We start from the raw sequence: 27,834 nt of genomic DNA, 5'->3' as shown, positions 1-27,834 counted from the left end.
CACCCCACCCCTGGCGCCAATTTCCAGGCGAGGGGACGGAGAGATGCCAAGGAGGCAAACAGCCCCGTAAATTAGGGATGGGGGGGCACTACTAGAGAGTCTCTGAGGTAGGAGGGAAGAAATATTATAAGATGGGGAATGAGGGGGGGCTGGAGGAACAGGAGCAGCTGCCAAAAAGAGAGGAAGAGAAACAGAAACATCACACAAAGGCAGTTTGGAAAAAAACGTTTTATTCCTCTTTGCACAGAGCAGTTTATGAAGGTGGCTATCTCCTGACTCCATGCATCTTTTACACAAAGATGCCCCCTTAAATATGCCCAGTTATCTGCCCCACTTCAGTGCTGGAGAACTGGCAGTTAGTAAGTGGAGCAAAATGCTTAAGTCTCAGGAAGGTTTTTAAAGGCATTTTTGTGGGGAGGAAGTTCTGAGTCAAGGGGAAAGATTAGACCCAAGAGTGAGTATTCCATTCTCCATCTTCCTGGGGAAATCCAAATCCCAAAGGTTTTATGAAGAAAAGCACCTCTCTCAGCGACCTAGAGACAGGGAGAGCACAGACCTACTGCTTGGGTGTAAGGCTGAGGCAGAGAGAGGGTAGGTTGCAGCGACTGCAGACCCACGGCAGAGGAGTAAATGCATGTCGGGGAGCTGAGGGGACAGAGACAGCCTAGAGGCCCAAGTCATAAGTTCCACTCCTTCCCCAGTTCTGAGTAGAAACTTTTCTTCCCAAGACTAGAATGGAGTTTTAGTTTTAGGAACTGGCTTTGCTCCAGGACACAGAAAAGACAAACCAGGCAAAGATCCCACAGGCAAAGATCCCAGGGTGGAGAGTTAAGGTAGCTAACTAAGAGATGGACACTCACCACGGCAGTTTTGAAGCTATATGCCAGATCAGGGTACAGAATGCATTTTATATGTCCTATTCAATACAATTTAAATCACTGTTTCTTCCATGTTGTCCCTTCCCTATGAGCTATTCCCAATGCCTCTTCCAAGGCAGAGGACAGGGCAGTAAGAAGGAATGGAAGAAAACATTGAGGTCACTAAGTGGAGCTAGGGCTTAGATTGGATAAATCCCTACCCATCCCCACCCCTACTTGTTCTATAGAAAAGAATTCTCTTTCTCCCTCCCCTTGCTGGGCTGTCGGGATGAGGGCCAGGTAAAGGCAAAGGGAGGAAAACACTCAGCACATTCTTTCTCCTACTTTAATCTGAAGTGTAGCTACAGCAAAGGGCACAGAATTTACAAAAATGTCAGGGCAGGGGAGCATGTGAGCATAATCCAGTCTAGAAAGAAAGAGGGTGCTTCCCCTGCCCTATTATCTAAATATGCTGGGAGCTTTACTCCCAGAACTGCAAGAAGAATGAAAAAGAATAGGAAGGGTGTAGGGGAGGTTGGGGGGGCAACCACAAACAGAATGGAGATTTAAGGATCCCTGTGATCCCCGAGATGACCCTGAGAGCATCGATTGGGGAACTAGATGAAAATTCACAGCAGACATGCAAATTTTTTGAAGAGGATGAAGAGCCAGGAACAGTGAGGTCTTCACCGAAGGAGTGACCACTTGATCTGTTCTTTGGCTGACTGCAGCACCTGCAGAGATAAGAGCAGCATTGAGGAAAGCTTGCTGACAGGGCAGGGTAAGGATGAGGGCTGGGGATCTCCTTCCCCTCACTTGTCTTCCCTGTCCTTAGAAGAATGGAGAATAGAAAATCCCCAAGGGTAAAGAGATGGGAAGAAGCTCTCTAAGGCCCTAGCAGATTGTTTGGAAAATTCCAAAAAAATTCAAATCCACTGAGGGGATGAAGACAGAAGAGGTATACCTGGTATAAAAGAAAAAAAAAAAAGGGAGTTACTGGACATATGTTAAAAGGGGAGGCGGGCAGGGGACGGGTAACAAATCCAGATGGACTTCTTGGTAAGAATTCCAAGTGGGTAGAAAACAGAACCCCTCCCTTCCCTCTACATCAGGTAGACAATCTATCTGCAGTCAAGGTAGCAAGATGGATCTGCAAAACCTGCATATTCTAGAATATGCATTTCCAGCTTAGCCCTCATTTGAATAATAAGAGAAAGAGAGAGTGTGTGCACAAATGCACACAGACCATCTGCTTAAGGCAAGCCTCTGCTGGGGAATAAATCACTGAATGAGGCATCAGGCAGGAAGGGTTTGAAGGGTACAGAGCAAGGCTGACAGCCACTGCTCACAGGAAACAGAGAAAGGAGTTGGAAGTAGGGGTAGGGAGTGGCTGGCTGTATGAGTCCCAGTTCTCTGGAATAAGAGGGAGCCAAGGAAGATGTGTCTTGGGTCTCTAGTCTCACTCAGACTTGGGAGGTATGGGTGGAATGCTGTTCTAGCCTCTTTGGTGACCCAGTCCATCTGGAAAGGAAGAAGGGAGAGTCATACCTGAGACACGGTCTGCTCCGTAAGGGGGACATCTTCACCCTATGGCACAGAGATACAAGCATTTAGTGTGGGAGAAAGCTGGAGTAAGACCTGATTGGAGTCTGGTATTAGAGAAGAAAAAAGTGATCCTTTAAACTGAAACAAAGGGCAGATGCACTGAACTTCTCAGTCCCTTCTAGGGACTAGTACAGCTACAATTTTACTTGGCCAGAGGGACTATGAACAAAAAAGGGTCATTTCATCCAGCTTCCATTTTAAGGCAGGAGGACTTCTTAAAAGATTTAACTCCATTCCGAGTAACCAGCAGGTTATCTGATCCTCAACTCCCTTAACTTGGGGGTGGAGGACCTGATTCCCTAGTCAGAAAAGGCCTTCTCTGAATATCAGTATCACTAGGGAAAGGATAAGGGGGAGCCAGGAGTGGTTTAATGGATCCCGCAAAGCCTGATGGGTAACGACAGCATGTTAATTTGAAGAAATAAACTGCTGCAACAGCAGCCTAAGAAGACAAAGGGGGGAGTTGGTGGGGGGGACCCTCTTTCTTGCCACATGGAGACATATGTTAGAGGAGAAGATTAAACTATGCAAATGGAGCCCACAGCAGTTAAGAGAGAAGATTTCCCATTACCAAGCACTGTCAGCCTTCACTCTGTGGAGGTCAGAGCCAGGACATTCTGTGAATGGGGAGATTTGCTTTGCTCAGACATCTTTGCACCCGTATAATTTGTTGGTGGGCTCTCTCTGCATCCACCATTATCTCCTCAGCTGACCTGGGGCCTGCTATGGTTAACTCAGAGGCCCCTTTCTGATATCACTAGCACCAAAGAGGACTGAGGTTCTGGCAAATAAGTACTTCCTAATGGAGAGGTACCATCCTCAGTTATGTAACACTTTATTATTATTATTTTTTTTTTTTTTTTTTTTTTTGAGACAGAGTCTTGCTCTGTTGCCCAGGCTGGAGTGCAGTGGTGCGATCTCGGCTCACTGCAACCTCCACCTCCCGGGCTCAAGCAATTCTCCTGCCTTGGCCTCCTGAGTAGCTGGGATCACAGGCACGCACCACCACGCCCAGCTAATTTTTGTATCTTTAGTAGAGACAGGGTTTCACCATGTTGGTCAGGCTGGTCTCAAACTCCTGACCTTGTGATCCTCCGGCCTCAGCTTCCCAAAGTGCTGGGATTACAGGTGTGAGCCACCACGCCCAGCCCTATGTAACACTTTAAAAGACAAAACAGACACTCCTCTGCCTCAGATGATTGGATCCATCTCCAAGAAGGGAATACGCCAACTTCAAGTTCCTTTATAATTTCAAAACCGTAAATATTAAAGTTTATTTTACTTTATCATTTATTAAATAAGTATGTATTAAATGTCCACTTTGTGCAAAGACTGTATGAGACGTTAGGCACCATATTAGGGGTAGAAATAAGTTATTTCTGCTTCTTTCTTTGGGACAATAAGAAGAGAAGGGAAGAGAAAGGCTGAATGTATTTGAAAGAAAAAGAGAAGGTTGTATGTATCCTATGAGCCCCAACTACTGGACACATCCAGCAGGTCTGGCTCTGGAGGGTGTTTGTGAATAGATGCGGGGATGCAGAGAAACACATTCCTGCTTACCCTTAATGCCACCCGGTGTACCACCTGCTGGGGATCACTCTCTAGGATCACCCTGCAAAAACAAAGAAGAGATCATTGTTCACTCTGTCCCAAAGGCCCAACTCACTGTCGGGGAATAGGACCTCTGGCCACTGAACCTGCTTGACTTAGGACAGAGGCAGTTATCCCACCACCTCACCCAAGATCAAGGCAGGTCAGAGAACTTACCCTCCATCTACAATTTCATCCACAGCCAAGAACAGCCCCTCCATGTTCTCCAGCAGTGCTCGCTTTTCTACATTTTTCCTGGGTCCCCAAGAGAAGAGAAGAGAAAAACTAACTTGTGTGTGAAAGAAATCCTAGGACCTTGTCTGAATTGAGGAACCTAAACTAGACCAATAAATATCTCCACCAACCACACAAAGAAGTAAATACGGTGAAGAACTTTTTAGCTAGTTCACTCAAAACCCCTTTCTACTCATTTGCTGAATAAGGAATGTATGGAAAGAGATTCAAATAACACAGTCAATTTCTGACTATTCAGGGGTTGATTATCCATGCTATTATTTCTTTCCTACCTGCCATGATGCTGCTCATAACATTGCTCATAAACACTGACATCAGTGGGTGGAAAAAAACAATATAAACAGAGCTAAGACTCAATCTGGAGGTGGCCGGAGGTGGGAGGGGTTGAATGCAAACCTTATTTGTACTCAAGCTCTGACAAACCTCCTGAGACATTCTCTGTTCCCTCTTCTCCCTATCCCTTACCAGCTCTGCTCAGGCCCTGAAAAGAAGCCCAAAGAGGGGACAGGGTCTGCATACACCAGCCTCAGATCCAGTGGTTGGTGCATGTGGACTGTCACATCGGTCAGTTTGAGTCTTTCACTAGGTTACCCAAAATGAAGTCTATTCATTCACCTGGATAAGAAATAAATCATCCCCTTCCTGGGGAAATCTGAGCCATTCATCCTGCTGATTTTGCAGGGCTGAGAGTACCTGCTGTTCTGGTCTGGATGGCTGTCTCTACTGGGTTCACTTGGGAGCTGCTGGGGGAATGAAGTTCAGAGCCCTGGATGTTTTCAGGAAAAGTAACTTGTATCTCTTCTATTACCCATCTACACGAGTAACAGAGAACAGAGGGCTAGTGGGGAGGTGGAAAGGGAGGAGAGGGTAAATGGCAGAAGCTTCCTGTTTTTTGTTTTGTTTTGTTTTTTGAGACAGGGTCTTGCTATGTCGCCTAGGCCGGAGTGCAGCAGCATGATCACAGCTCACTGCAGCCTCAACCTCCTGGGCTCAAGCAATCTTCCTACCTCAGCCTCCTGAGTAGCTGAGACTACAGGTATGCACTACCACACCTGGCTAATTTTTTTATTTTTTGCAGAGACAGAGTCTCACTGTGTTGCCCAGGCTTGTCTTGAACTCGACTCATGCAATCCTCCTGCCTGGGTGCTTCCTGTTCTACAGAAGGGAAAAAACAAGGACTAGAAGTCAAAAAAAAAAAAACTGGGCTAAGTGGCTCATGCCTATAATCCCAGCACTTTGGGAGGCCAAGGCAGGTGGATCATTTGAGGTCAGGAGTTCAAGACCAGCCTGGCCAACATGGTAAAACCCCATCTCTACTAAAAATACAAAAATTAGCCAGGCGTGGTGGCACGTGCCTGTAATCCCAGCTACTCCACTCGGGAGGCTGAGGCAGGAGAATCACTTGAACCTGGGAGGCAGAGGATGCAGTGAGCCGAGATCATGCCACTGCACTCCAGCCTGGGTGACAGAGTGAGACTCCATCTCAAAAAAAAAAAAAAAAGAAAAAAAAAATTGGGAGTGTTGCTTCCATTCCTGAAGTACTGAATGACATTTCATCTGGGACACTTCCTTATGCTTGCCCTTTCCCTACTTCTAATGTCAAGAATGAAGCCCAGGAAAGCACCTTAAGGATGCTCAGATCTGACAGGGCCACAGGAGATTACAAGAGTAAACACAGAGGTAAAGATTCGGCTCCCTCCCAGTCCCCTTCCTTAGTAAGAGAATTATTCTATGGGAGGGACATACTCTCTATCCAATCCTCCCCAGTAGCATGAATTACTGTGAATTAATAAACCCAACTTCTTTTTTTTTTTTTTTTTGAGACAGAGTCTCACTCTGTCACCAAGGCTGGAGTGCAGTGGCGCGATCTTGGCTCACTGCAAGCTCCACCTCCCAGGTTCATGACATTCTCCTGCCTCAGCCTCCCAAGTAGCTGGGACTACAGGCGCCCGCTACCATGCCCGGCTAATTTTTTGTATTTGTAGTGGAGACAGGGTTTCCCCATGTTAGCCAGGATGGTCTCGATCTCCTGACCTCGTGATCCGCCCGCCTTGGCCTTCCAAAGTACTGGGATTACGAACGTGAGCCACTGAGCCCAGCAAAACCCAACTTCTAAAATTAAATCAACTCCCTGCAGCCTTTGCCAATCCCGTACAATCCCTGGGCCTGAAGAATGGTTACTTTATCTCCCAAAAAGAAATCAACAATGCCCTGCTCTTTCCATCATAACTTGAGGGAAAAAAAAAGAATGTCCTGCTCACCTCAGCATCTGGCTCAATGAGTCGAAGAGACAGTTCAGAACAGCCATAAGCATCAGCTGTTGGGAAACAGAGGAGGCAGAAGGATAAGGTTCAAGGCCCTGAAAGCTGCTACCTAAAAACAAAACCTCCTAATTCATTAAACATCAAAAGACACAGGCTTTCACAAAGGACCAAAAACATAAGGTGGAAGTGAGAGCACAACAGGAAGAGGACCTGTAATTTCTCACAGAAATAAATTCTGCTACACGATCCCACAATTCAACATTTCTTTTAGTCAAAAGTTTAAACAGAACTTTCCTGTCACAGTCCTCTACGATGTCTTCACCAACTGTATATGTGTTACCTGATGTCTTAGGTAGAGAAATCATTAACCAAGCAATAGCTGAGGTCAGAGGAAGGCTGCAGAGTTAGTGTAAAAAGCATGGACTTTAACTAGCTGGGCACAGTGGCTCACACCTGTAACATCTAGACCCTGTCTAGACTCTGACTCTATCCCAGCACTTTCGGAGGCCGAGGCAGGCCGACTGCTTGAGCTCAGGAGTTGAGACCAGCCTGGGCAACATGGCAAAACCCTGTCTACAAAAAATACAAAAAAACTTAGCCAGGCATGGTGGTGGGCACCTGCAGTCCCAGCTACTTGGGAGGCTAAGGTGGTAGAATCACTTGAGCCCGGGAGCCAGAGGTTGCAGTGAGCCTAGATCGCACCACTGCAGTCCAGCCTGGGAGACAGAACAAGACCCTGTCTCAAATTTTTTTTTTTTTTGAGTCTCGCTCTGTCACCCAGGCTGGAGTGCAATGGGGCCATCTCAGCTCACTGCAACCTCCACCTCCCAGGTTCAAGCAATTCTCCTGCCTCAGCCTCCCAAGTAGCTGGGATTACAGGCGCCCACCACCACACCCAGCTAATTTTTGTTGTTGTTGCTTGTTTGTTTGAGACGGAGTCTCGCTCTGTCACCCAGGCTGGAGTACAGTGGCATGATCTCGGCTCACTGCAACCTCCGCCTCCCGGGTTCACGCCATTCTCCTGCCTCAGCCTCCCGAGTAGCTGGGACTACAGGTGCCTGCACCATGCCCAGCTAATTTTTTGCATTTTTAGTAGACATGGGATTTCACTGTGTTAGCCAGGATGGTCTCGATCTCCTGACCTCGTGATCCGCCTGCCTCGGCCTCCCAAAGTGCTGAGATTACAGGTGTGAGCCACCACACCTGGCCTGTATTTTTAGTAGAGACGGGATTTCGCCATGTTGGCCAGCCTGGTCTCAAACTCCTGACCTCAAGTGATCCGCCTGCCTTGGCGTCCCAAAGTGCTGGGATTACAGGTGTGAGCCACCACGTTCGGTCTATGTCTCAAAATTTTTTAAAAAGCATGGACTTTAAGTCAGACAGATACGGGTTTGAATCCAAGCTGAGCCATTTTCTACATGTGTGACCCTGAGAAAGTTATTAGGTTGAACCACATCAGATAACTGCCACTTTTGTACTCTTCACAATGGTCACATACAAGTAATTTCATATAGTTCTTCATGGTTTGGTTTCCTCATTTGTAAAACAAAGGCACTAATGCCTACAACTCATAGAAGTGCTACGAGGTTTAAATAACAATATACTTTTTACAAGCACTTATACCAATAATAAGAGCTCAGTAACAGTTGACTTTCTCAAACTTTTACTTTTACCTCAAATTATCTGGGGGCTTATTTTTATTTATCTATTCTCCTAGAAGTTGCTACCTGAGGCAAATAGCTTTTCCTGCATATAGGAAGCAGGTTAGGACTATACCCAAGGTCTTCTCCAGTGACCCATTCAGAATGTATGGTTTCAACATGACCCAGGTCATTAGCTAATTGGCTCAAACTCAGTCAGGTATGGACCCTTCATAGAAGAAGCAAGTATCCCCCTGCAGTCTTGACCATACCTCAAAAATCCATCTTAAAAAACACTACTCGGGGAAGGGTATTAAAACATATATGATGTTTCCTAATGGATATAAAAGATTAATCTAGGAAAACTTCCTTTCTAGGCGATTCATTTGCCGGGCCATGTTTGTGAGGCTGGTGGGATCTCTGACAACTTCATTAGCTTGGTCAGAAGCCAGAGGAACACGGCTCTATTAGGGCCCCAAACCAGTGGCTATGTACTGCCTGTGGTTTAGAAAGTAGGATCAGAAATAGCAAAGAGGGGTGGGGATTCTCACCTCATTTTCATAGGAGCTGCCAATCACATAGAAATAGAGATCTATACTGCTTTTGTATACCACTGTCAGGCCTTCCAAGAGGGCAATTTCACCTGGTGGGGGAAAAAAAGTAAAAAGAGTGGGTGGCCTAAGATAAGGAAGTAGGAAAGGAGTTACCAGCCAGGCGCAGTGGCTCATGCCTGTAATCTCAGCACCTTGGGAAGCCGAGCCTGGCGGATCACCTAAGGTCAGGAATTCAAGACCAGCCTGGCCAAGATGGTGAAACCTCGTCTCTACTAAAAATAACAAAAATTAGCTGGGCGTGGTGGTGTGCACCTGTAATCCTTGCTACTCGGGAGGCTGAGATGGGAGAACCACTTGAACCTGGGAGGCAGAGGTTGCAGTGAGCTGAGATCTCGCCACTGTACTCCAGCCTGGGTGACAGAGAGAGACTCTGTCTCAAAAAAAAAAAAAAAAAAAAAAAAAAAAAAAAGGTGCTACCATGAATTCCTAGTATCCAGCTGTTTTGGGCTAAGGTGAGGCCGACTGTAATGACCTCCAAAGCCAGAAGATGATCTGCACTTTTTGGGTGGTGGCAGGAGAAGAGAAGTATGAACTTGGGGGACTCTAAATGTATCTTCTGTAACCACCATCCTCTGTTCCTGCCCACTGTACCTATTTCCCTCCTTGTATATGAGACAGGATACTAGTCGATCCTTCGGAGGTGAAAATGCAGAGCGGTCACCTTTACAGACTTCCATTTACCTGCCCTAATGGATGCGGTACAATAAGCAGAGCTGCAGTTAAATTTGTCAAGTGAGGCTCATAAATCCAGGGACTAGACAGGTAGCTAACAGCCAACCTTCCAGCACGGTATTCCCGCGTGAGGTACACTCACCTCCCCATTACATTCTGAAGAGTTTATTATACAAGGGGAGGAAGGAAAAAAAAAAGAAAAAGGAGGCAGAGTCATTTCATCCTTTCTCTGCAGCCCTGTTACCACCCCCTTTCCACCATGGTTCCCCCCAACAAGGGTAGTAGTGAAAGGAAAATGACCTACTGTCAGTCCGATGGGTCTTGTTGAAAATGTTCTTCTCAAAGGCCTTTTGCTCCTTGACACTGGGGTAGGTGTCGTCATAGTACTGGTCAGAGGGAAAGGAGACAGGGTTGGGTCACTAGAGCTGGAAGCCAGAATGATTAGTGACTATGTTTTGCCCTGGGATCTTGGATTTCTCTCCTTCAAGGCACGGGGCAAGGGAGAAATACTGACATGGAAAAGGAAGGACTGTAGAGGCAGAGAATGGGCAGTGAGTAATCCAAGAAAAATAAATAAAAGACCCTGCCATAAGCAACCCCACCTCACATTTCTAAGACTGTCTGAGGGCAGAAGCCTACCAGCCCTACAGTGAGGCTCTGCACCTGTCTGCAATCTAGACCTCTCCTAAAACCATTCTCATCAAGTGTTTCCTAGGAGCTACCCCATGTCAGGAAGCAGTGCCAGAGAACACAAAAAACACTAGAAGCACAGTACACTTCCATAGACCCTCACTCACTGTATGAAGCTGAGGAATGGGGAAAGGCTACAAAAACCTCCTCCAAAGAAAGGCAAACCCTGCCCTATGGTCTATCTTAGCTTTCTTTTCTGCAAGCTGAAAGAAGCATCCAGCATACCACTGAGCCCATTCCCAGGCTCTCCCTGGCAAGGGGGCGGAGATGCAGGCTGCTAAATCGCTAGCTCTTTAGGGACTAATCCGTCGCAGTCAGCTGAAGACCTATGACAGGTCTGGCATTTAGTAACTGGATAACTGTTTCATAAGGTGTCCTGCATAGTTACATCCAATTACAGGGAGGAACAGCTGGTGAATTCTAAACTAATCTCTACCTGCTGATTGATTTATGCTATGCTCGCCCGGAGTTAATACACCAGGGACAGAAGAAATTTCTACAGGAGGGGGAGAATATGGAGGGAGAGAGGGTGTCCTTTCTTCTTTCTTCCAACAGATCTAAAGTTGGAAACACCACTCTGGGAAAGTCAGGAGGTAACAAGCTTGATGGTGACTATAAACCTAGGAATGGAACCTTGGAACTGCAAGAGAATTCTCTGGAAAAACCCAGGCAGGGTGAAATGGTATAAGGGAAGGGGACAGGAATGATAGACATGGGCGGGCTGCCTCTTAGCATCTACATACTGCTTTGTTAGGAACCAAGGTTTCAAAGCTTTTCCCTAATCTGATGCTGACAACAAAGGAGGTCAAAGTCTAAGGACAGCAAGCAGGGCAGCAGTACAACTAAGGGACAAAAGTAAACAGGTTTTATCTGGAGTAGGTAAGGTAAGATGGAAGAATTCAGGCCGGGTGTGGTGGCTCACACCTGTAATCCCAACACTTTGGGAGGCTTAGGCAGGCGAATTATGAGGTCAGGAGTTTGAGACCAGTCTGGCCAACATGCTGAAACCCTGTCTCTACTAAAGATACAAAAAATTAGCCGGGCGTGGTAGCGCGTGCCTGTAATCCCAGCTACTCGGGAGGCTGAGGCTGCAGTGAGCCAAGGTCGCGCCATTGCACTCCAGCCTGGGCGACAAGAGCGAAACTCCATCTTAAAAAAAAAAAAAAAAAAAAAGGAAGTATTCTCAAAATTATACTACTGAGGAACATGAGTTAATAGAGGATCAGTCCCAAGATTCGAATCTCAGAATAAGCCTTTGTGCTGTTCCTAAACTAATTCAAAAGGGAATCTCACCTTGGCAAAAAGTCGATCTCCATCATTGTCCAGAATCAGGATGGCTTTGACAGTATACAGGGAAGGTTCCTGAAGAGATACGAACATACCTTCAGTCCTGAAGGCTCCCACCACCACTGGTAAACCAGATACCTTCCCCTAGTCCCACTGGGGCTGCAAGGGGATACAGAGGTACCTCTGTAAGTCCCTTACCTCAACATGGTCAGATTTTGATATTTCCCATTGAGAAAGACCCAGGGTAAGTAAACTGAATTGACGGAGAAAGCATTTAAACAAAGGATTCCAAAGTACCATCAGAGAAACAGTTTCTCTGACTCACAGGGGGCTTAATCAAGAGAGGTCATGCTGTTATTTCCAAATATTATGGTACCTCTCCCTTCCTGCTCTCCCATGTACAGGTGGCTATAGAATGTGACCAGATTAATTAAAAGGCACGGAACAAAGCCATTTGAAAATAGGGTTGAATGTCCTAGTATACTTGGAAGTTTCTGCAGTCCGAATGCAGTAGCAATGCAGAAGCATAAAGCAAGCCTTCCCTAAACCACCCACACACTGAGCAGAGGGAAAAGAGCGTTTACACACACACACACACACACACACACACAGGCACACCAGTTCTCAATGCAGCCTCGTAAAACAGCCATCTTCAAAAAACTCTCCTATGTTCTCCAATTCTTCCACTATACCTTAACCACTACTACTTAACTTCCAAGGAAAAAAGCCAACCTGAATTTTGGGGGAGTTAAGAAGCAGTGAGAAGATGATCTATCTGAGAAAAACTCTGGGGCCTAGAGTGAGTGAGCAAGAGGGTAATTTTTTTTCCACTACCAAGAATCAAATAAGGAATCACAGCCTCAGTCTTAACGGTTCTTCTTCAACTGTTAAGTATATCACTTGCAAAACCTGTGGTGGTCTGGTGCTCTCCTCTACCACTGCAACTTCAAGGGAGCCAACTAACTAGGAGAAGAAAAAAATGCAGGAGGCTGAGGCAGGAGGATTGCTTAAGGCCAGTTCAAGACCAGCCTGGGAAACATAGGGAGACCCCCCCCCCCAATCTCTACAAAGATAAAAAAAATTAGCCAGGTGCGGTGGTGTGCATCTGTAGTCCTAGCTACTCAGGAGGCTGAGGTGAGAGGATCTCTTGAGCTCAGGAGTTTAAGACCACACTGAGCTATGACTGTGCCACTGCACTCCAGGCTGGGTGACAGACTGAAACCCCATCTCTAATTGATTGAATAGAAAAAACCAAAAGTGTGGCGAGATAGTGATGTGTGCATGAAAGGTATTTGCGGCCTCACATTCCTTGACTTTCTTTTTTTTTTTTTTTTTTTTTTTTTTTTTTTTTTTTTTAAGAGAAAAGGTGTCACTGTATTGCTCAGTGAACTCCTAGGCTCAAACAGTCCTTCCACCTAGGCCTCCCAAAGTGCTGGGATTACAAGTGTGAGCCACTGCGCCCGACCTACATTCCTTGACTTTCTAATCAACATTACTTACCATTGTTATCCCTTGTGCTGTGAGACAAGGCTGTTGCTTTGCTACCTCTTTCCTGGCCTTATTTAAGAAACCCACAGTCCTTACAGGAGCCAAACACAAAAGTGTGTGTTTGACAGATATCCAAGAGTGAGGAGGAAAAAATCATTGCCAAGAACCCAGAAAATGCAGCCTCTACAAACATAAATCGCCACATGAGGCTTCAGGAGGTTTATGGTTCCATGCAAAGAATCAACCCTGTTTGCGGTGGCAGAGGAGGGCAGTTCAGAATGGGAGTAAAAGGAACCCAGTCTTTTGACAACAAGGTGATGAACATAAGCTTTCCCTACTTGAATTCTTGAGGACTGCAATTTTTGTTTTGTTCGCTGGTTTGTCCCATTTGTCCAGAACAATGCCTGACACATACTAAACTCTCAATATTTGGTGAATAATTCAGAGAATAAAGGAAGTTTGAGAATAAAGTTAAAATATCTTGATGCAGTATGCATCTAGGGGACTACTTATAATTAGACTTTCACATATAAGTGGATTTTCTGATGTGGCCACTTTGGGTGATATTACTACCAACTTTATCCCTCCTCTGAAAACACTCCTTAGAGATGCCCCTTCTGTATATATAACACTCTGGAATAAACAAGGCATGAGTAACTCCTCTCTCAAACTAAAGAACTTTGTTGCCTAGTGGAGGGAAGTCCTCTAGAGTCTAGTCTTAAAAGGTCACAAGTAGAAGCAGCTCTCCTAACTCCTAATTCCTCACAGAAAGATCTTCCCGTAAAGCAGCCTCAGTTCTATAACAACTTGGGTCCTCAATTCCAAAAGGGAGACAACAATGGGAATGAGTTTTCTTAATGGAAGAAAAGAAGTCCAAAAGGAACAAAATTTAGACAAAATCATTTTTTCCCACAACCTTTTCCTGGAAATCTTTGGCTCTGTTCCTCTATCCACATTCACAGCAACTTTAGAGAGCTGCCCATTAGTTTAAGCTGGGCATTAACCTGGCATAGGAAACTGGTTCTTGCAGCCATAGAGTTTGGCATCCCTAGAACCCAAAGAAAAGAAAAGCCCTAATGGCCCCCAGCCAACTGGGAGAGTCAGACAATGTCCTTTGTGGCCAACAGGGTGTGAGTGCCTACGACAGCCACACCGGCAAAGAGAGAACATATCCCTGGGTTCTGCTCTTGGTTCTTTTCACTGGCTTCCTAGAAGACATTATCAAAGAAACCCCAAAAATAGAAACATTGGATCTTCCTGGGAAGAATAAAAGACAGGCTAAGGAGGACAAGGATAAAGACTAGATTTGACATAGAGCTTACTGGAGCTCTCAAAAGGGAAAGAAGGCATTACAGAAAAGGCCGGTCATTTCAAACTTCCAAAGGAGGAAGCATACTAAATAAAGCTGAGAATTTAGGCAGGAGCTTAAATGCCGCTTCAATTCTCCATTCTGCTACAGCTGGAGCCAGCAGCTTCTTTACTTCTCCTGCCACCTCCTGACTGCAGCTGGTTCCACTTCAGCCTGGGGCTTTTACCTCTCAGGAGTGGGAAGGGCTATGCCATAAAACTAGCCAGTTTAAAGGCCCCAGAAGTCATTACTGATAATGTAATTTCATTTTAAGTTTTTGCAAAGGGCAAGTTTATAAATAACTCCCAGCTACTGAGAAATGGGCTTCCAGGACAATGGACTAGGCTTGACCTTGTAACACATTAAATGCTGACTGCTGAGAAAGACCTTATCGGCTTAGGGCCACATTGAAAGAATTTAAAAGGTCTATTCTTCCCTCCCACTCCCAAAATGGGTAGCTGCTAGAAAGCTTTCGAGACAAAGTTCTGTGATGCACTGACTTTCAGAGAGCCACAGCCTGAGTGTATAACAGAACTTCACCTCAAATGCTAATCGTGCTTGGAAATGATGTATAGGCAGATTGTTTTGTGGGAGGTTGGGTGACTTAGACAGATTTTCATGTATTTATGTTTTTGTTATCGAGAAAACAAGAAGGCTGTCCTCAAGACAGGTGAAACACCACAGAACAAGCAACTAGGCTGTTGCAAATGAATCTTTGATCTCAGGGGCTTTTTTTTTTTTGCAACAGAGTCTCAGTCTGTCATCCATGCTGGAGTGCAGTGGGGCAAACTCGGCTCACTACAACCTCCACCTCCTGGGTTCAAGTGATTCTCATGCCTCAGCCTCCCTAGTAGCTGGGACTACAGGCGCACACCCCCACGCCCAGCTAATTTTTGTATTTTTAGTAGAGACGGGGTTTCACCAAATTGGCCAGGCCGGTCTCGAACTCCCGACATCATGATCTGCCTGCCTCGGCCTCCCAAAGTGCTGGGATTACAGGCGTGAGCCACCGTGCCCGGCCTCAGTCAGGGACTTCTAAGGCCTGGTGAAAAGCATCAACATTTCCAAGAACTCTCTCCCCTAGCACATAGAGGACTAGAGGGGAAGAGTCATTCCTAGTGCTGCCCCCTGTGGGCCTTCTCGGTGACCTGCAGCTTCCACAGGATTATAGTCATAAGCACAAATATTTTCAAAGGCAGCTCTGGATAAAAGCTCTTTTATTTATTTATTTATTTTTTTTTTTTTTTTTGAGACGGAGTCTCGCTCTGTCACCCAAGCTGGAGTGCAGTGGCACGATCTCAGCTCACTGCAAGCTCCGCCTCCCGGTTCAAGCTCTCCTGCTTCAGCCTCCCGAGTAGCTGGGACTACACGCGCCTGCCACCATGCCCGGCTAATTTTTTGTATTTTTAGTAGAGATGGGGTTTCACTGTAGCCAGGATGGTCTCGATCTCCTGACCTCGTGATCCGCCCGCCTCGGCCTCCCAAAGTGCTGGGATTACAGGCGTAAGCCACCGCACCCGGCAAAAGCTCTCTATTTGTGTGTCTTGTAGGACAAACTAGTAGAGATGGGCCCTGAAAAATAACTGAATTAAGTCTGTTCACAATGTATATAGTAAGAGAACCCTTTGGGGTAAGATCTTAGTAAGCCACCAGAAGACTGGGGGAATATGTTTGGGGAAGGTAGAGAGGATACTTGGGAACTATAATGAATTATTTGATTCATTTAGGGGAAAAAACCAAGAAGCCTTTATGGAGGGAATTACAGGATGCTATCTACAGAGCTGAAAGAGCACAAATAAGAATATGGAGGCCAGGCGCAGTGGCTCATGCCTGTAATCCTAGCACTTTCGGAAGCTGAGGCAGGAGGATCACTACAGCCAGGAGTTCAAGACCAACCTGGGCAACACAGAGAGACCCTGTCTCTGCAAGAACTTAAAAAAAAAAAAAAAATTAGCCAGGCATGGTGGCATGCACCTGTAGTCTCAACTACTCAGGAAGCTGAAGCAGGAGGATTGCTTGAGCCTGGGAGTTCAAGGCTATAGTGAGCTACAATTGCGCTACTGCACTCCAGCCTACACAAAACAGTGAGACCACTTCAAAAAAAAAGAAGCTGACTGAGATCACTAAAAAGTTCTTCATTGTCTACTTAAAAATAAATCCTTCCAGCCTGGCCAACATGGTGAAACCCCGTCTCTACCAAAATTACAAAACTTAGCCAGGCGTGGTAGCAGACGCTTGTAATCCCAGCTACTCAGGAGGCTGAGGCAGAAGAATCGCTTATACCTGGGAGGCAGAGGTTGCAGTGAGCTGAGATCGCACCATTGCACTCCAGCCTGGGCGACAGAGCAAGACTCCATCTCAAAAAATAAAAAAAATTAAAAAATAAAATAAAATTCCTTAAGGCCATACCAAAAGGGGTTACCCTGATGTGGCAATGGGTCTTGGTGAATTAAAAACTGTAACAAGATTCTCTTCTCTCAATCCTGTTTATAAAGTAAAACTAAGGTAAAAACTAGAAGGAGAAATTCCTAGATCCCATTCCCAGCTCCAAATGGCTAAGTAGGTATACTTCCTGACTCTGTGCCAACACTCTTTTTTTTTTTTGACAGAGTTTCACTTTGTTTCACTTTGTTGTCCAGGCTGGGGTGCAGTGGCACAATCTTGGCTCACTGCAACCTCTGCCTCCCGGGTTCCAGCAATTCTCGTGCCTCAGCCTCCTCAGTAGCTGGGATTACAGGTGAAAGCCACCATGCCCAGCTGATTTTTTTTATTTTAGTAGACGGGGTTTCATCATCTTGCCCAGGCTGGTCTTGAACTCCTGAACTCAGGCAATCTGCCTGTCTCGGCCTCCCAACGTGCTAATATTACAGGTGTGAGCCACTGCACCTGGCCTCTGTGCCAACTTTTATTTATTTATTTATTTATTTGAGACGGAGTCTCACCCTGTCGCCCAGGCTGGAGTGCAGTGGTGTGATCTCGGCTCGCTGCAAGCTCCGCCTCCCGGGGTCACGCCATTCTCCTGCCTCAGCCTCCCGAGTGGCTGGGACTACAGGCACCCACCACTACGACCAGCTAATTTTTTTGTATTTTTTTAGTAGAGATGGGGTTTCACCGTGTTAGCCAGGATGGTCTAGATCTCCTGACCTCGTGATCCACCCGCCTCTGCCTCCCAAAGTGCTGGGATTACAGGCGTGAGCCACCGTGTATGTGCCCGGTATGTGCCAACTTTTTTAAAATTAAAAGCTCCTCTGGGGTTAAGGGCTCCAATTTGCCAGCCACAATCGTATGGACTTCAGATGAAAAGAAAAGAAGAATTGGCTAAAGTCTTTGACAGGGAAGAGCAGTTTTTACATATCAGATTTTTTTTTTTTTTTTGAGACAGTGTTGCTCTGTTGCCCAGGCTGAAGTGCAGTGGCGTGATCTTGGCTCACTGCAGCCTCTGCCTCTCGGGTTCCAGCAATTCTCCTGCCTCAGCCTCTCAGGCAGCTGGGATTACAGGCACTTGCCACCACGCCCGGCTTATTTTGGTGTTTTTTGTAGAGACGGGGTTTCGCCATGTTGGCCAAGCTGGTCTCGAACTCCTGACCTCACGTGATCTGCCCACCTTGACCTCCCAAAGTGCTAGGATTACAGGCATGAGCCACCATGCCCAGTCTATATCAGATTAATATTATTATTATTTCTTGTCACCCAGGCTGGAGTGCAGTGGTGCTGTCACATGTCACTGCAGCCTCAACCTCCCAGGCTCAAGCGATCCTCCCCCTTCAGCCTCCCAAGTAGCTGGGACTACAGGTACATGCCACCACACCCTGCTAATTATTTCTGTATACAAACAAGATTAGATTCAAAAAGCACAGCTCAGGAAAGAATGGGAGCCACTGGTACCACAGAACACTACCCAGCTGACATGAGACCAAATATTGGTTATAAAGAAAAAACTCAACACATGACTCGGGAAGAACTGACGGCAGGAAGAGATACCTACAATCTTCCTATCTGACACAGACCCAAAACATGTAAAGCACAGTCAACAAGAGTTTTGATATTACAGGAGAAAATGTCTCTAAACTCCTACAATCCATCTCTTAAATAGAGACAGGATCTTGCTATGTTGCCCAGGCTGGACCTGAACTCCTGGGCTCAAAGAGTCCTGCCTCAGCCTTCCAAATGGCTAGGACTACAGGCATGTACCACCACGCCTGGCTACAATACTTGTACTATAATGGGGATCATCGATTAACTCAAATTTTCCCTTTCTCTGAGATTCAGCTTCTTCATCAGAGAAATGAGAGGCTTGACCTAGATCAGTTAAGGTTAATGCCTTTTTTGAGTTACGGCACACCCCTTTGATAAACCAATTAAATCTATGGACCTTATTCCCAGCAAAATACATTCACAAATTTTTTTATGATTTCATGGCTAGGCGTGATGGTTCCCACCTGTAATCCCAGCACTTTGGGAGGCCAATGTGGGGACAAATAGCTTGAGCTCAGGAGTTCGAGGCCAGCCTGGGCAACATGGCGAAACCCTGTCTCTACTAAAACTACAAAAAAATTAGCTGGGCATGGTGGTGCATGCCTGTAATCCCAGCTATTCGGGAGGCTGAGGCATGAGAATTGCTTAAACCCCGGAGATGGAGATTGCAGTGAGCCAAGATCATCGCACCACTGCACTCTAGCCTAGATGACAGAGCAAGACTCTGTCTCAAAAAATATACATATAAATAAAAATAATTTTTTTATGATTTCAAAGAGTTCACAGAGCCGAGTTTAGAATTAAATGAGATTCTCTCTGAAGATAATAAGATGGTGTGGAGGGGGGCAGGAAAAGAGGGGAAATGAGTGATACTTTTGTAAATCACCCCTTCTGCTCTACCTGGCACCTAGTAATGACTTCAATAAATGTGTGTGTGGCCTTCATAAATTAATAAATATGATTGAGAAAACTAACAGCCAGCAGGGGGAATAAAGGTCAGCAACCACGCCCCCTCCAGCTTTCTTTTTTTTTTCCCCTTCCTTTTTTTTTTAAGACCAAGTTTCATTCTTGCTGCCCAGGCTGGAGTGCAATGGCGCAATCTCGGCTCACTGCCACCTCCACCTCCCAGGTTCAAGCGATTCTCCTGCCTCAGCCTCTCAAATAGCTGGCATTACAGGCGCCCACCACCACACCTGGCTAATTTTGTATTTTTAGTAGACAAGGCTTTGCCATGTTGGTAAGGCTGGTCTCGAACTCCTGACCTCAGGTGATCCGCCTGCCTCAGCCTCCCAAAGTGCTGGGATTACACGCGTGAGCCACCATGCCCAGCCGCCTCCAGCTTTCAATGGCTGAATTTGGTGACTGTGAAATGGGCAGGACAAAGATAACTAAACCCTAAGCTTCTTAGGAATACAAAGTCTCAGGACCTTTCTCAAAACTCAGAAAGCCTGTCTGTTGGAAAAATTTCTTTTTTTTGAGATGGAGTCTCACTGTGTCGCCCAAGCTGGAGTGCAGTGGCTCACTGCAACCTCCGCCTCCCGGGTTCACACCATTCTCCTGCCTCAGCCTCCTGAGTAGCTGGGATTACAGGCGCGTGCCACCACACCCGGCTAATTTTTGTATTTTTGGTAGAGACTGGGTTTCACCATGTTGGTCAGGCTGGTCTCAAACTCCTGACCTCGTGATCCGCCCGCCTCGGCCTCCCAAAGTGCTGGATTACAGGCGTGAGCCACCACACCTGGCCTTGCTGGAGAATTTTTTACCCAGGGGTCACACAGTCCCTAATTCTTCAACTATCATGGAAGTGAAAGAATCACAGAAATGAGGGACAAAGCAGTACTGCTGGGAAGAGAGATGAACTGAATAAGGAGAAATCATACTGTACTCCAGACCTGAGGCCTGAGAGCACCATTAGAACATTCTGCCTTCTCAGTTTGGTAATCCAGGAGCCCTCACTTAAATATCACTCAGAAAAGGAAAAAAATCAAACGGGGCTAGATCCATTCCTGATGAGTCCTGGGTCATGATTTGTATCATGATTTATCCCTTTACTCCCCCCGACAGCTCCCTGCTTTTGCTCCTGAAAACAAAAAGCTAGTCTCTGAAAGACTGAATTGATAGCCTCTGTGTTATCTTTCAGTCTATTTATGCCCCCAAATCAACCCCCTGAGGCAGAATTACTCTATTCTCCTCTGGTTTTAGTCTCCCTCTAAAACTACACAACAGAAAAGGAGTTGCAGAAAATTAGTTGACCGAGCTAGCCAGGGCAATTGGCTATGGATGGGATATCTGCATTGAGAGTGAGAAAACAGGCCGGGCGCAGTGGCTCATACCTGTAATCCCAGCACTTTGGGAGGCCAAGGCGGGTGGATCACAAGGTCAGGAGTTCGAGGCCAGCTTGGCCAACATGGCGAAACCCCGTCTCTACTAAAAATACAAAAATTAGCCAGGCGTGGTGGTGGGGGCCTGTAATACCAGCTACTCGGGAGGCAGAGGAAGGAGAATCGCTTGAACCTGGGAGGCGGAGGTTGTGGTGAGCCAAGATCATGCCATTGCACTCCAGCCTGGGCAACAAGAGCAAGACTCTGTCTCAAAAAAAAAAAAAAGAGTGAGAAAATAAAAAGCCAAATAAAAAAGCAGGCTTCACCTGCAGCATATATAACTTAGGTTACACAACAGGAAGGACTTCCTGAAGAGATGGGTGTGGTCAAACACCAGAAGAGGTGACACAGGCTAGGGAATGTAAGGCCAGGAGAGATCCCCCTAATAATCTGATGTAAGGAAACCTATTCTGCCCAGAAAGGAGGGACAGAATGTGAGAGGGCCCTTGCCAGCACAAGCATCTTACAAGTGCATGGACTCATTCTCCCAATCCATCTTCATCAGCTGTCCCCTGGGCACTCTGCCTTTCCTCTTCTTAATTACTCCAGCACAAGTGGATACATAGGTACTGATTCTTTATCCCTGCTCCATCTGATTTGCTCCTCTAGTTTCCCTTTCCACAACCTGTTTTCTTGTCAACATCCAGGCTCTAATCAAGTCATGTCAATGGAGTAAAGTAAGAAACAGCAGCAAGTATCTAGAGAAAAAAAGACCCTAAACCTGCCACTAGGCTCCCTCAAATACCTGGATAATTGCATTCATCCTCTGCCTCCCAAGGCAGACCTGGCTTCTCAAGGGTCTTGTTTTCTTCACATGGAGGCCCCCTCCTCCTCTTCTGACCATGTGACAGCTCCCCTAGATCTTTGATATAATTTATACCTTGCCAGGGACCAACTCTTTCCCACCACTGTGAAGGAGAGGGAAAAAATATATATAAATACGTCGGAAATCTATAACAAGGTCTTCTTGGAGGGCAAGACATGGGGAGAGTTAGAAGCAGCGTCAATTGCTCTTTGGGGGTTTTAGTTCAAGCCGAGGTCTGCTTCCAGCAATCAACCATTAAAACAAGCCGGCCAGAGTAACAGCACAGTTTATTCTGATCATTTAATTTGAAGTGTCAATAAATTAAACTTCAATCAATTAAACTAGGTGTGCAATAACCCAGATGGACACCCCGACACCAACATAATCACAATAAAAATTTTTATTGCTGCCAGGGACCTCACCGGGGGCAGTGCTGGCACTGCTCACGCCCTAGCTGAGAAATATATCTCCACAGCGCAGGAACGAGGAGATTGCTTCTCCTAACGAAATGGAGAGGCCAGGCACCAGCAAGGACGCAGCTGGGAGAGGGGCACAGGGGACTGCCAGGAACGAGATGGGAGTGCTTTAGGGGCTTAATGTAATTGATACCTTTGCCCAGAGCAGGGGGAGGGGGGCATTTAGGCCAAGTACCTCTACTGTTAGGGCCAAAGGAATTTAACAAAAGCCCCATTAAGATGATTCAGGAAGCGAAGGCCAAGGAGCAATATCAACCTTTAAAGTCATTGACCTATTCTGCATAGTTTCCTCCTCCATATATACTCATATCCTTGTGCACTTTGGATGGCCTGATTTTTGAATGAGGCTTAGAATTTAGGATTTGGTTATGGTTTTAAAATATTAAGGTAAGACAAAGTACAGAATTAGAAGTCTAGTCTGTAAAGCACTGAAGAAGCACTCTGAAAGTGAATCCAGAGAGGATTAGGAAAAATAAAACCTATGAACAAAGATTTAAAGATCTAAACCGATACAGAATTCAGTTTTGTTTTTTGAGACAGAGTTTCACTTTTTGCCCAGGCTGGAGTGCACTGGCCCTCGGCTCACTGCAACCTCCACCTCCCAGGTTCAAGCGATTCTCCTGCCTCAGCCTCCCGTGTAGCTGCGGATTACAAACGCGTGCCACCAGGCCCAGCTAATTTTTTTATTTTTAGTAGAGACGGGTTTCACCATGTTGGTCAGGCTGGTCTTGAACTCCTGACCTCAGGTGATCCACTCACCTCGGGATTACAGGCGTGAGCCACCGAGCCCAGCCCGAGTAATTCAGCTTTAAAGAAAAAAAGTAAAGCGGGAAAGAGGAAGGGGAAATCCTTATCTCTAAGATTCCATAGGTTATTAATGGAAAATGGTGATCTGCAGAGATCCCATCCATTCACAACTCAAAAAGCAAGAACCAGCAGAAACAGCAAGAGAGAAGAAGCCAAGTACAAAGATGCAGGCTGAGATCACTATTATTAAGCATTGGGAACTCAAAGAGATGAAACGGTCTCTTTCCTTAGAGCCTAAGGAGACCTGAGACAGATTAGACAAATCTGCTTGAAAGCTAGAGCTGGATTACTTAATTCAAGAAAGAAATGTGACCATGTGACCCATTGTAAAGTATCTAAAAGAAGGGAACTTACTGTTATTTAGAAATTCCCCAATCAATGCAAACTTTGATCAGCAGTTCTTCTTGACCCCCTGTAGCTTACCCGTCCCTTTTTCTCGACATCCTGCAGCTATGTATGTACCTTATAGAGTTAAGGACAGAAGAATATGCTTTGATCAGATTGTCCCTAACCGCATTACATAGGTTTCCCATAACAAAGAATCAGTGTGGTTTTAAAAGCAAAGTCCAGGGTTACCTGACCAAGTTAGCAGGGATCTGTGAATGCAGCCTATTAGGCATAGATTAAAGCAGAAGAATAAGGAAGAAGCAGGCTGAAACAGACTTCACTGAGGAAGCAGAGACAGAGAACTAAGGGAAAAGAAATGTGACAGAGACGACTTTTTCTTTTTTTTTTTTTTTTTTGAGACGGAGTCTGCTCTGTCGCCCAGGCTGGAGTGCAGTGGCGCATCTTGGCTCACTGCGACCTCTGCCTCCCAGTTCAAGTGATTCTTTTGCCTCAGCTTCCTGAGTAGCTGGGATTACAGGCGTGACCATGCCCAGCTAAGTTTTGTATTTTTAGTAGAGACCGGGTTTCACCATGTTGGTCAGGCTGGTCTCCAACTCCTGACCTCATGATCCGCCCACCTCGGCCTCCCAAAGTGCTGGATTTACACGCATAAGCCACCGTGCCCGGCCTTTTTTTTTTTTTTTTTTTTTTTTTTTTTTTGCGACGGACTCTAACACTGTCGCCCGGGCTGGACTGCAGTGGCGTGATCTCGGCTCACTGCAACCTCTGCCTCCCTGGCTCAAGTGATTCTCCTGCCTCAGCCTCCCGAGTAGTTGGGACTACAGGCGCGTGCCACCACGCCCGGCTATTTTTTTTTGTATTTTTAGTAGAGACGTGGTTTCACCATGTTGGCCAGGCTGGTTTCGAACTCCTGACCTCAAGTGATCCGCCCGCCTCGGCCTCCCAAAGTGCCAGGATTACAGGCATGAGCCACTGCACTGCGCCCGACAGAGATACTTTCACATATAACTCCCCAAGCTTACCCACTACACACAGGCCCATTGTTAAAAGGGCTCCCCAAGTATTATCTTCCTCATTCCTTTACCTTTAAGCAGGCTCCCTTCTAAACATATATAGGTAAGTCTAAAAACTTCCAAAGAAACCAATTCCCTAGAATCTATCCTAGTCTGCTAATTGGGCTCAGGGGGAGGTTTTTTATTCTTATTTTTTTTAGAGACAGGGTCTGGCTTTGTCACCCATGTTGGAGTGCAGTGGCACAATCATAGCTCACTGCAGCCTCAAACTCCCAGGCTCAAGCGATCCTCCCGCCTCAGCCTCTTATAGTGTTGGGATTACAGGTGTGAGCCACCGCACTCAACCTCTTACTTGATTAAGAATACTTGCTGTCGGGCACGGTGGCTCACTCCTATAATCCTAGCACTTTGGGAGGCTGAGGCAGGCAGATTGCCTGAGCTCAAGAGTTTGAGACCAGCCTGGGCAACACAGTGAAACCGTCTCTACTAAAATACAAAAAAATTAGCCAGGTGTGGCAGCGCGCGCCTGTAGTCCCAGCTACTGGTGAGGCTGAGGCAGGAGAAATTGCTTCAACCCAGGAGGCAGAGGTTGCAGTGAGCTGAGATCACACCACTGCACTCCAGCCTGGGTGACACAGCGAGACTCTGTTTCCAAAAAAAAAAAAAAAAACACTTGCTAACTGGCCGGGGTGCAGTGACTCACGCCTGTAATCCCAGCACTTTGGGAGGCCAAGGCGGGCAGATCACTTGAGGTCAGGAGTTCAAGACCAGACCAGCCTGACAAACATGGTGAAACACTGTCTCTACTAAAAATACAAAAATTAGCTGGGCGTGGTGGAGCGTGCCTGTAACCCCAGCTACTCGAGAGGCTGAGGCATGAGAATTGCTTGATTCTAGGAGGCGGAGGTTGCAGTGAGCCAAGATCACACCACTGCACCCCAGCCTGGGCAACACAGCCAGACTCTATCTCAAAAAAAAAAAAAGAATATTTGTTAACTGCTTGGTACAGAAAATATTTAAAACTACTCAGATTTTAAGCTTTTACCTATATTTGACCAACCGACATAAGGAATTAACTGTCTTTAACCGAAAGAGAGGAATTAAAACCTGTTATTCTTTTCTCTGACAAGGATCTGAATGTGTATGCATAGGAGATCTGAAGGAAAATAAAAGACAAGCTTCTTTGGAAAGAGGCCTGGAGTTCAAGCCAATTAAGGAAGGAGGCTGGGAGTTAAATTCCTACACTATACTACTTAATTCCTACACTATACTACTTAATTCCTACACTATACTACTTACCTACCTACACACACACACACACACACACACACACACACACACCCACCCACCCACCCACACCCCTCCCCCTCCAAATCGCAAAATAGGGCACTTTTGAGGGAAATTCTCTGGTCCAGTTCTAAAAAGGGGTAACGGGTATTTTATTTGTTAGAACAAGCATAAAGCATCATATGGACAAGAGGGCTAATACACCCCTTTAGCGACCACAATTCTCATGTAACCAGAGAGGGAGAAATTAGCATCCTAGATCATACAATAAGAATTCCTGGCCCGGCGCGGTGGCTCACGCCTGTAATCCCAGCACTTTGGGAGGCCGAGGTGGGTGGATTACGAGGTCAGGAGATCGAGACGATCCTGGCTAACACGGTGAAACTCCGTCTCTACTAAAAAATACAAAAATTAGCCGGGAGTGGTGGCGGGTGCCTGTAGTCCCAGCTACTCGGGAGGCTGAGGCAGAAGAATGGCGTGAACCCGGGAGGCAGAGCTTGCAGTGAGCCGAGATCGCACCACTGCACTCCAGCCTGGGCGACAGAGCGAGACTCTGTCTCAAAAATAAAAATAATAATAATAATAATAATTATTATTATTATTATTCCTGGCCAGGCGCGGTGGTTCAAGCTTGCAACCCTAGCACTTTGGGAGGCCGAGGCGGGCGGATCACTTGAGGTCAGGAGTTCGAAACCAGCCTGGTCAACATGGTGAAACCACGTCTCTACTAAAAATACAAAAAAAATAGCCGGGCGTGGTGGCACGCGCCTATAGTCCCAACTGCTCGGGAGGCTGAGGCAGAATAGCTTGAACCCGGGAGGCGGAGATTGCAGTGAGCCAAGATCGCGCCACGTGCGCACTCCAGCCTGGGTGACAGAGCAAGGCTCGGTCTCAAAAAAAAAAAAAAAAAAAAAAAGAATTCCTAAGGTCTAAATGGGTAGAGAAAAGGAGAACAGAATGAGTCTAGAAAAAACATTCCACAATCCATGCTAACTTTATCAGGTATCCCAGAACTTTGATGGAATACTGATTCTTTATAATGACAAACCTATATAATAGGGATTAACAGGAAACCGAAGACAAAACAGTTTCCTGAAGGAATACGGCAGGGAATCGGCAATGGAGAGTCAAACTTGGGAAACCATCAGGAGGAGTCTGTAACGACAAAACATCTGTATTCTTTTCTTAAAATATGGGGCGAGTTTGGTGGTTTGATAAATTAAAATCAGGGTATCATCCACAATGCTAAAAATAAGGGGCAACCTGAAGGTCCTAATCCAGTACGCCTACAGGTCTGTGTATCCTAAGGAGTCCATGTGCTGCCTTTAACTTTCCACCGACTCTACGCCCTTTTCCCGGCAGGGCTTCCTACTCTAAACCAAGGCTTTAGCTCCCACACTAGGCCACACACTTATTCCAAGGGTCAGTAGAACCTTCAGTCCCCAAGAATTACCCAGAACTCTCCTTCCCCGTCTCCCACTCGGGCTGAACCCTGACTCCCGGCCCCTGTGGACGCCACAGCATCTCTGCCGCCCCTCCAGCTCCTACCAAAATCAGCGCCTCCATCTTGCCCCGCAGCTGGTGCCGACGTGGAGTCGCAAAAGTAACGCCACCGCTGATTGGCCATACGTTCCTATTAGGCCCCGCCTAGGATAAGGATCATTGGGTAAGGCTAGCTTTATTGGCCAATTATTGTACTAGCTTGCTTACCGGAAGCAAAGTGTCCAACCAGAAGGCACAGTTGTTTGATTGTCAGCTTGAATACTCAATAAAATGCCAAAACCTCACGACTCATTGGGGCGGGAGGGTCAGTGGGGCGGGGTTGTTTCCATGGGGAACAGAGGAAGCGATTGTTAATTTTCAATTGGTAGGGCCGAGGACATGTGATATTGTCGAATTGATTTAGCGATTTTAAACCGCACCCTCTTTAGGGGGCGCTGTGTCTCCTTAGCCTTTAACACTGGCGCTTTCTAACCGGAATCCTGCCCTAATCCCTATTTTCAGCGCCCCCATTAGGTCCATGATCTCTGTGGCTAGCCCTTCCTCATGCTCGCTCAGGTCACTTCAGCATCCTCACAGAAAGTCTGCACAACCATAGAGTAGAGCCAAGAAAGGCCCAACATGTTAACTACATAAACCAAGGCTGCCAGGAGTTGATAGTCGCAATAACAATCTCCCTAAGGTGGAGTTCCAGGCTTTGCTGGGCCTGAGGAACATGAGAAGTCAGTTTGTAAAAGCCAACTTGAGCTCAACGTGAAATCGGCTTTGGAGATGGGGTTTGGGGGACAAACGGGGAAAGGGATTAGAATAAGGGAGGGGTTATAGGGAGTAAGGTCTGGGGTTTTCCAATAGAAACAAGCCGTTGTGGCTGGGCGCGGTGGCTCAAGCCTGTAATCCCAGCACTTTGGGAGGACGAGGCGAGCGGATCATCT

General features: G+C 46.4%; 1 protein-coding gene across 1 annotated transcript; it reads right to left on the bottom strand.

Moving 5' to 3' along the window:
• Positions 1-219: 219 nt before the first annotated feature.
• Positions 220-26,988, bottom strand: COPZ1 (COPI coat complex subunit zeta 1; the record flags this gene model as incomplete). The annotated part of the gene is given in 9 exon segments (NM_001134148.1): positions 220-1,591; positions 2,406-2,444; positions 4,023-4,074; positions 4,230-4,307; positions 6,569-6,624; positions 8,763-8,854; positions 9,802-9,883; positions 11,481-11,549; positions 26,951-26,988. Coding segments are annotated over 9 exon segments (534 nt in total). The 3' UTR covers positions 220-1,543.
• Positions 26,989-27,834: the final 846 nt, after the last annotated feature.

Source organism: Pongo abelii, chromosome 10 (assembly GCF_028885655.2).
Source record: "Pongo abelii isolate AG06213 chromosome 10, NHGRI_mPonAbe1-v2.0_pri, whole genome shotgun sequence".
In the NCBI taxonomy this organism is placed as follows: Eukaryota; Metazoa; Chordata; class Mammalia; order Primates; family Hominidae; genus Pongo; species Pongo abelii.
The sequence above is the reverse complement of the archived record's forward strand: the minus strand, read 5'-3'. Positions and strand labels throughout refer to the sequence as shown.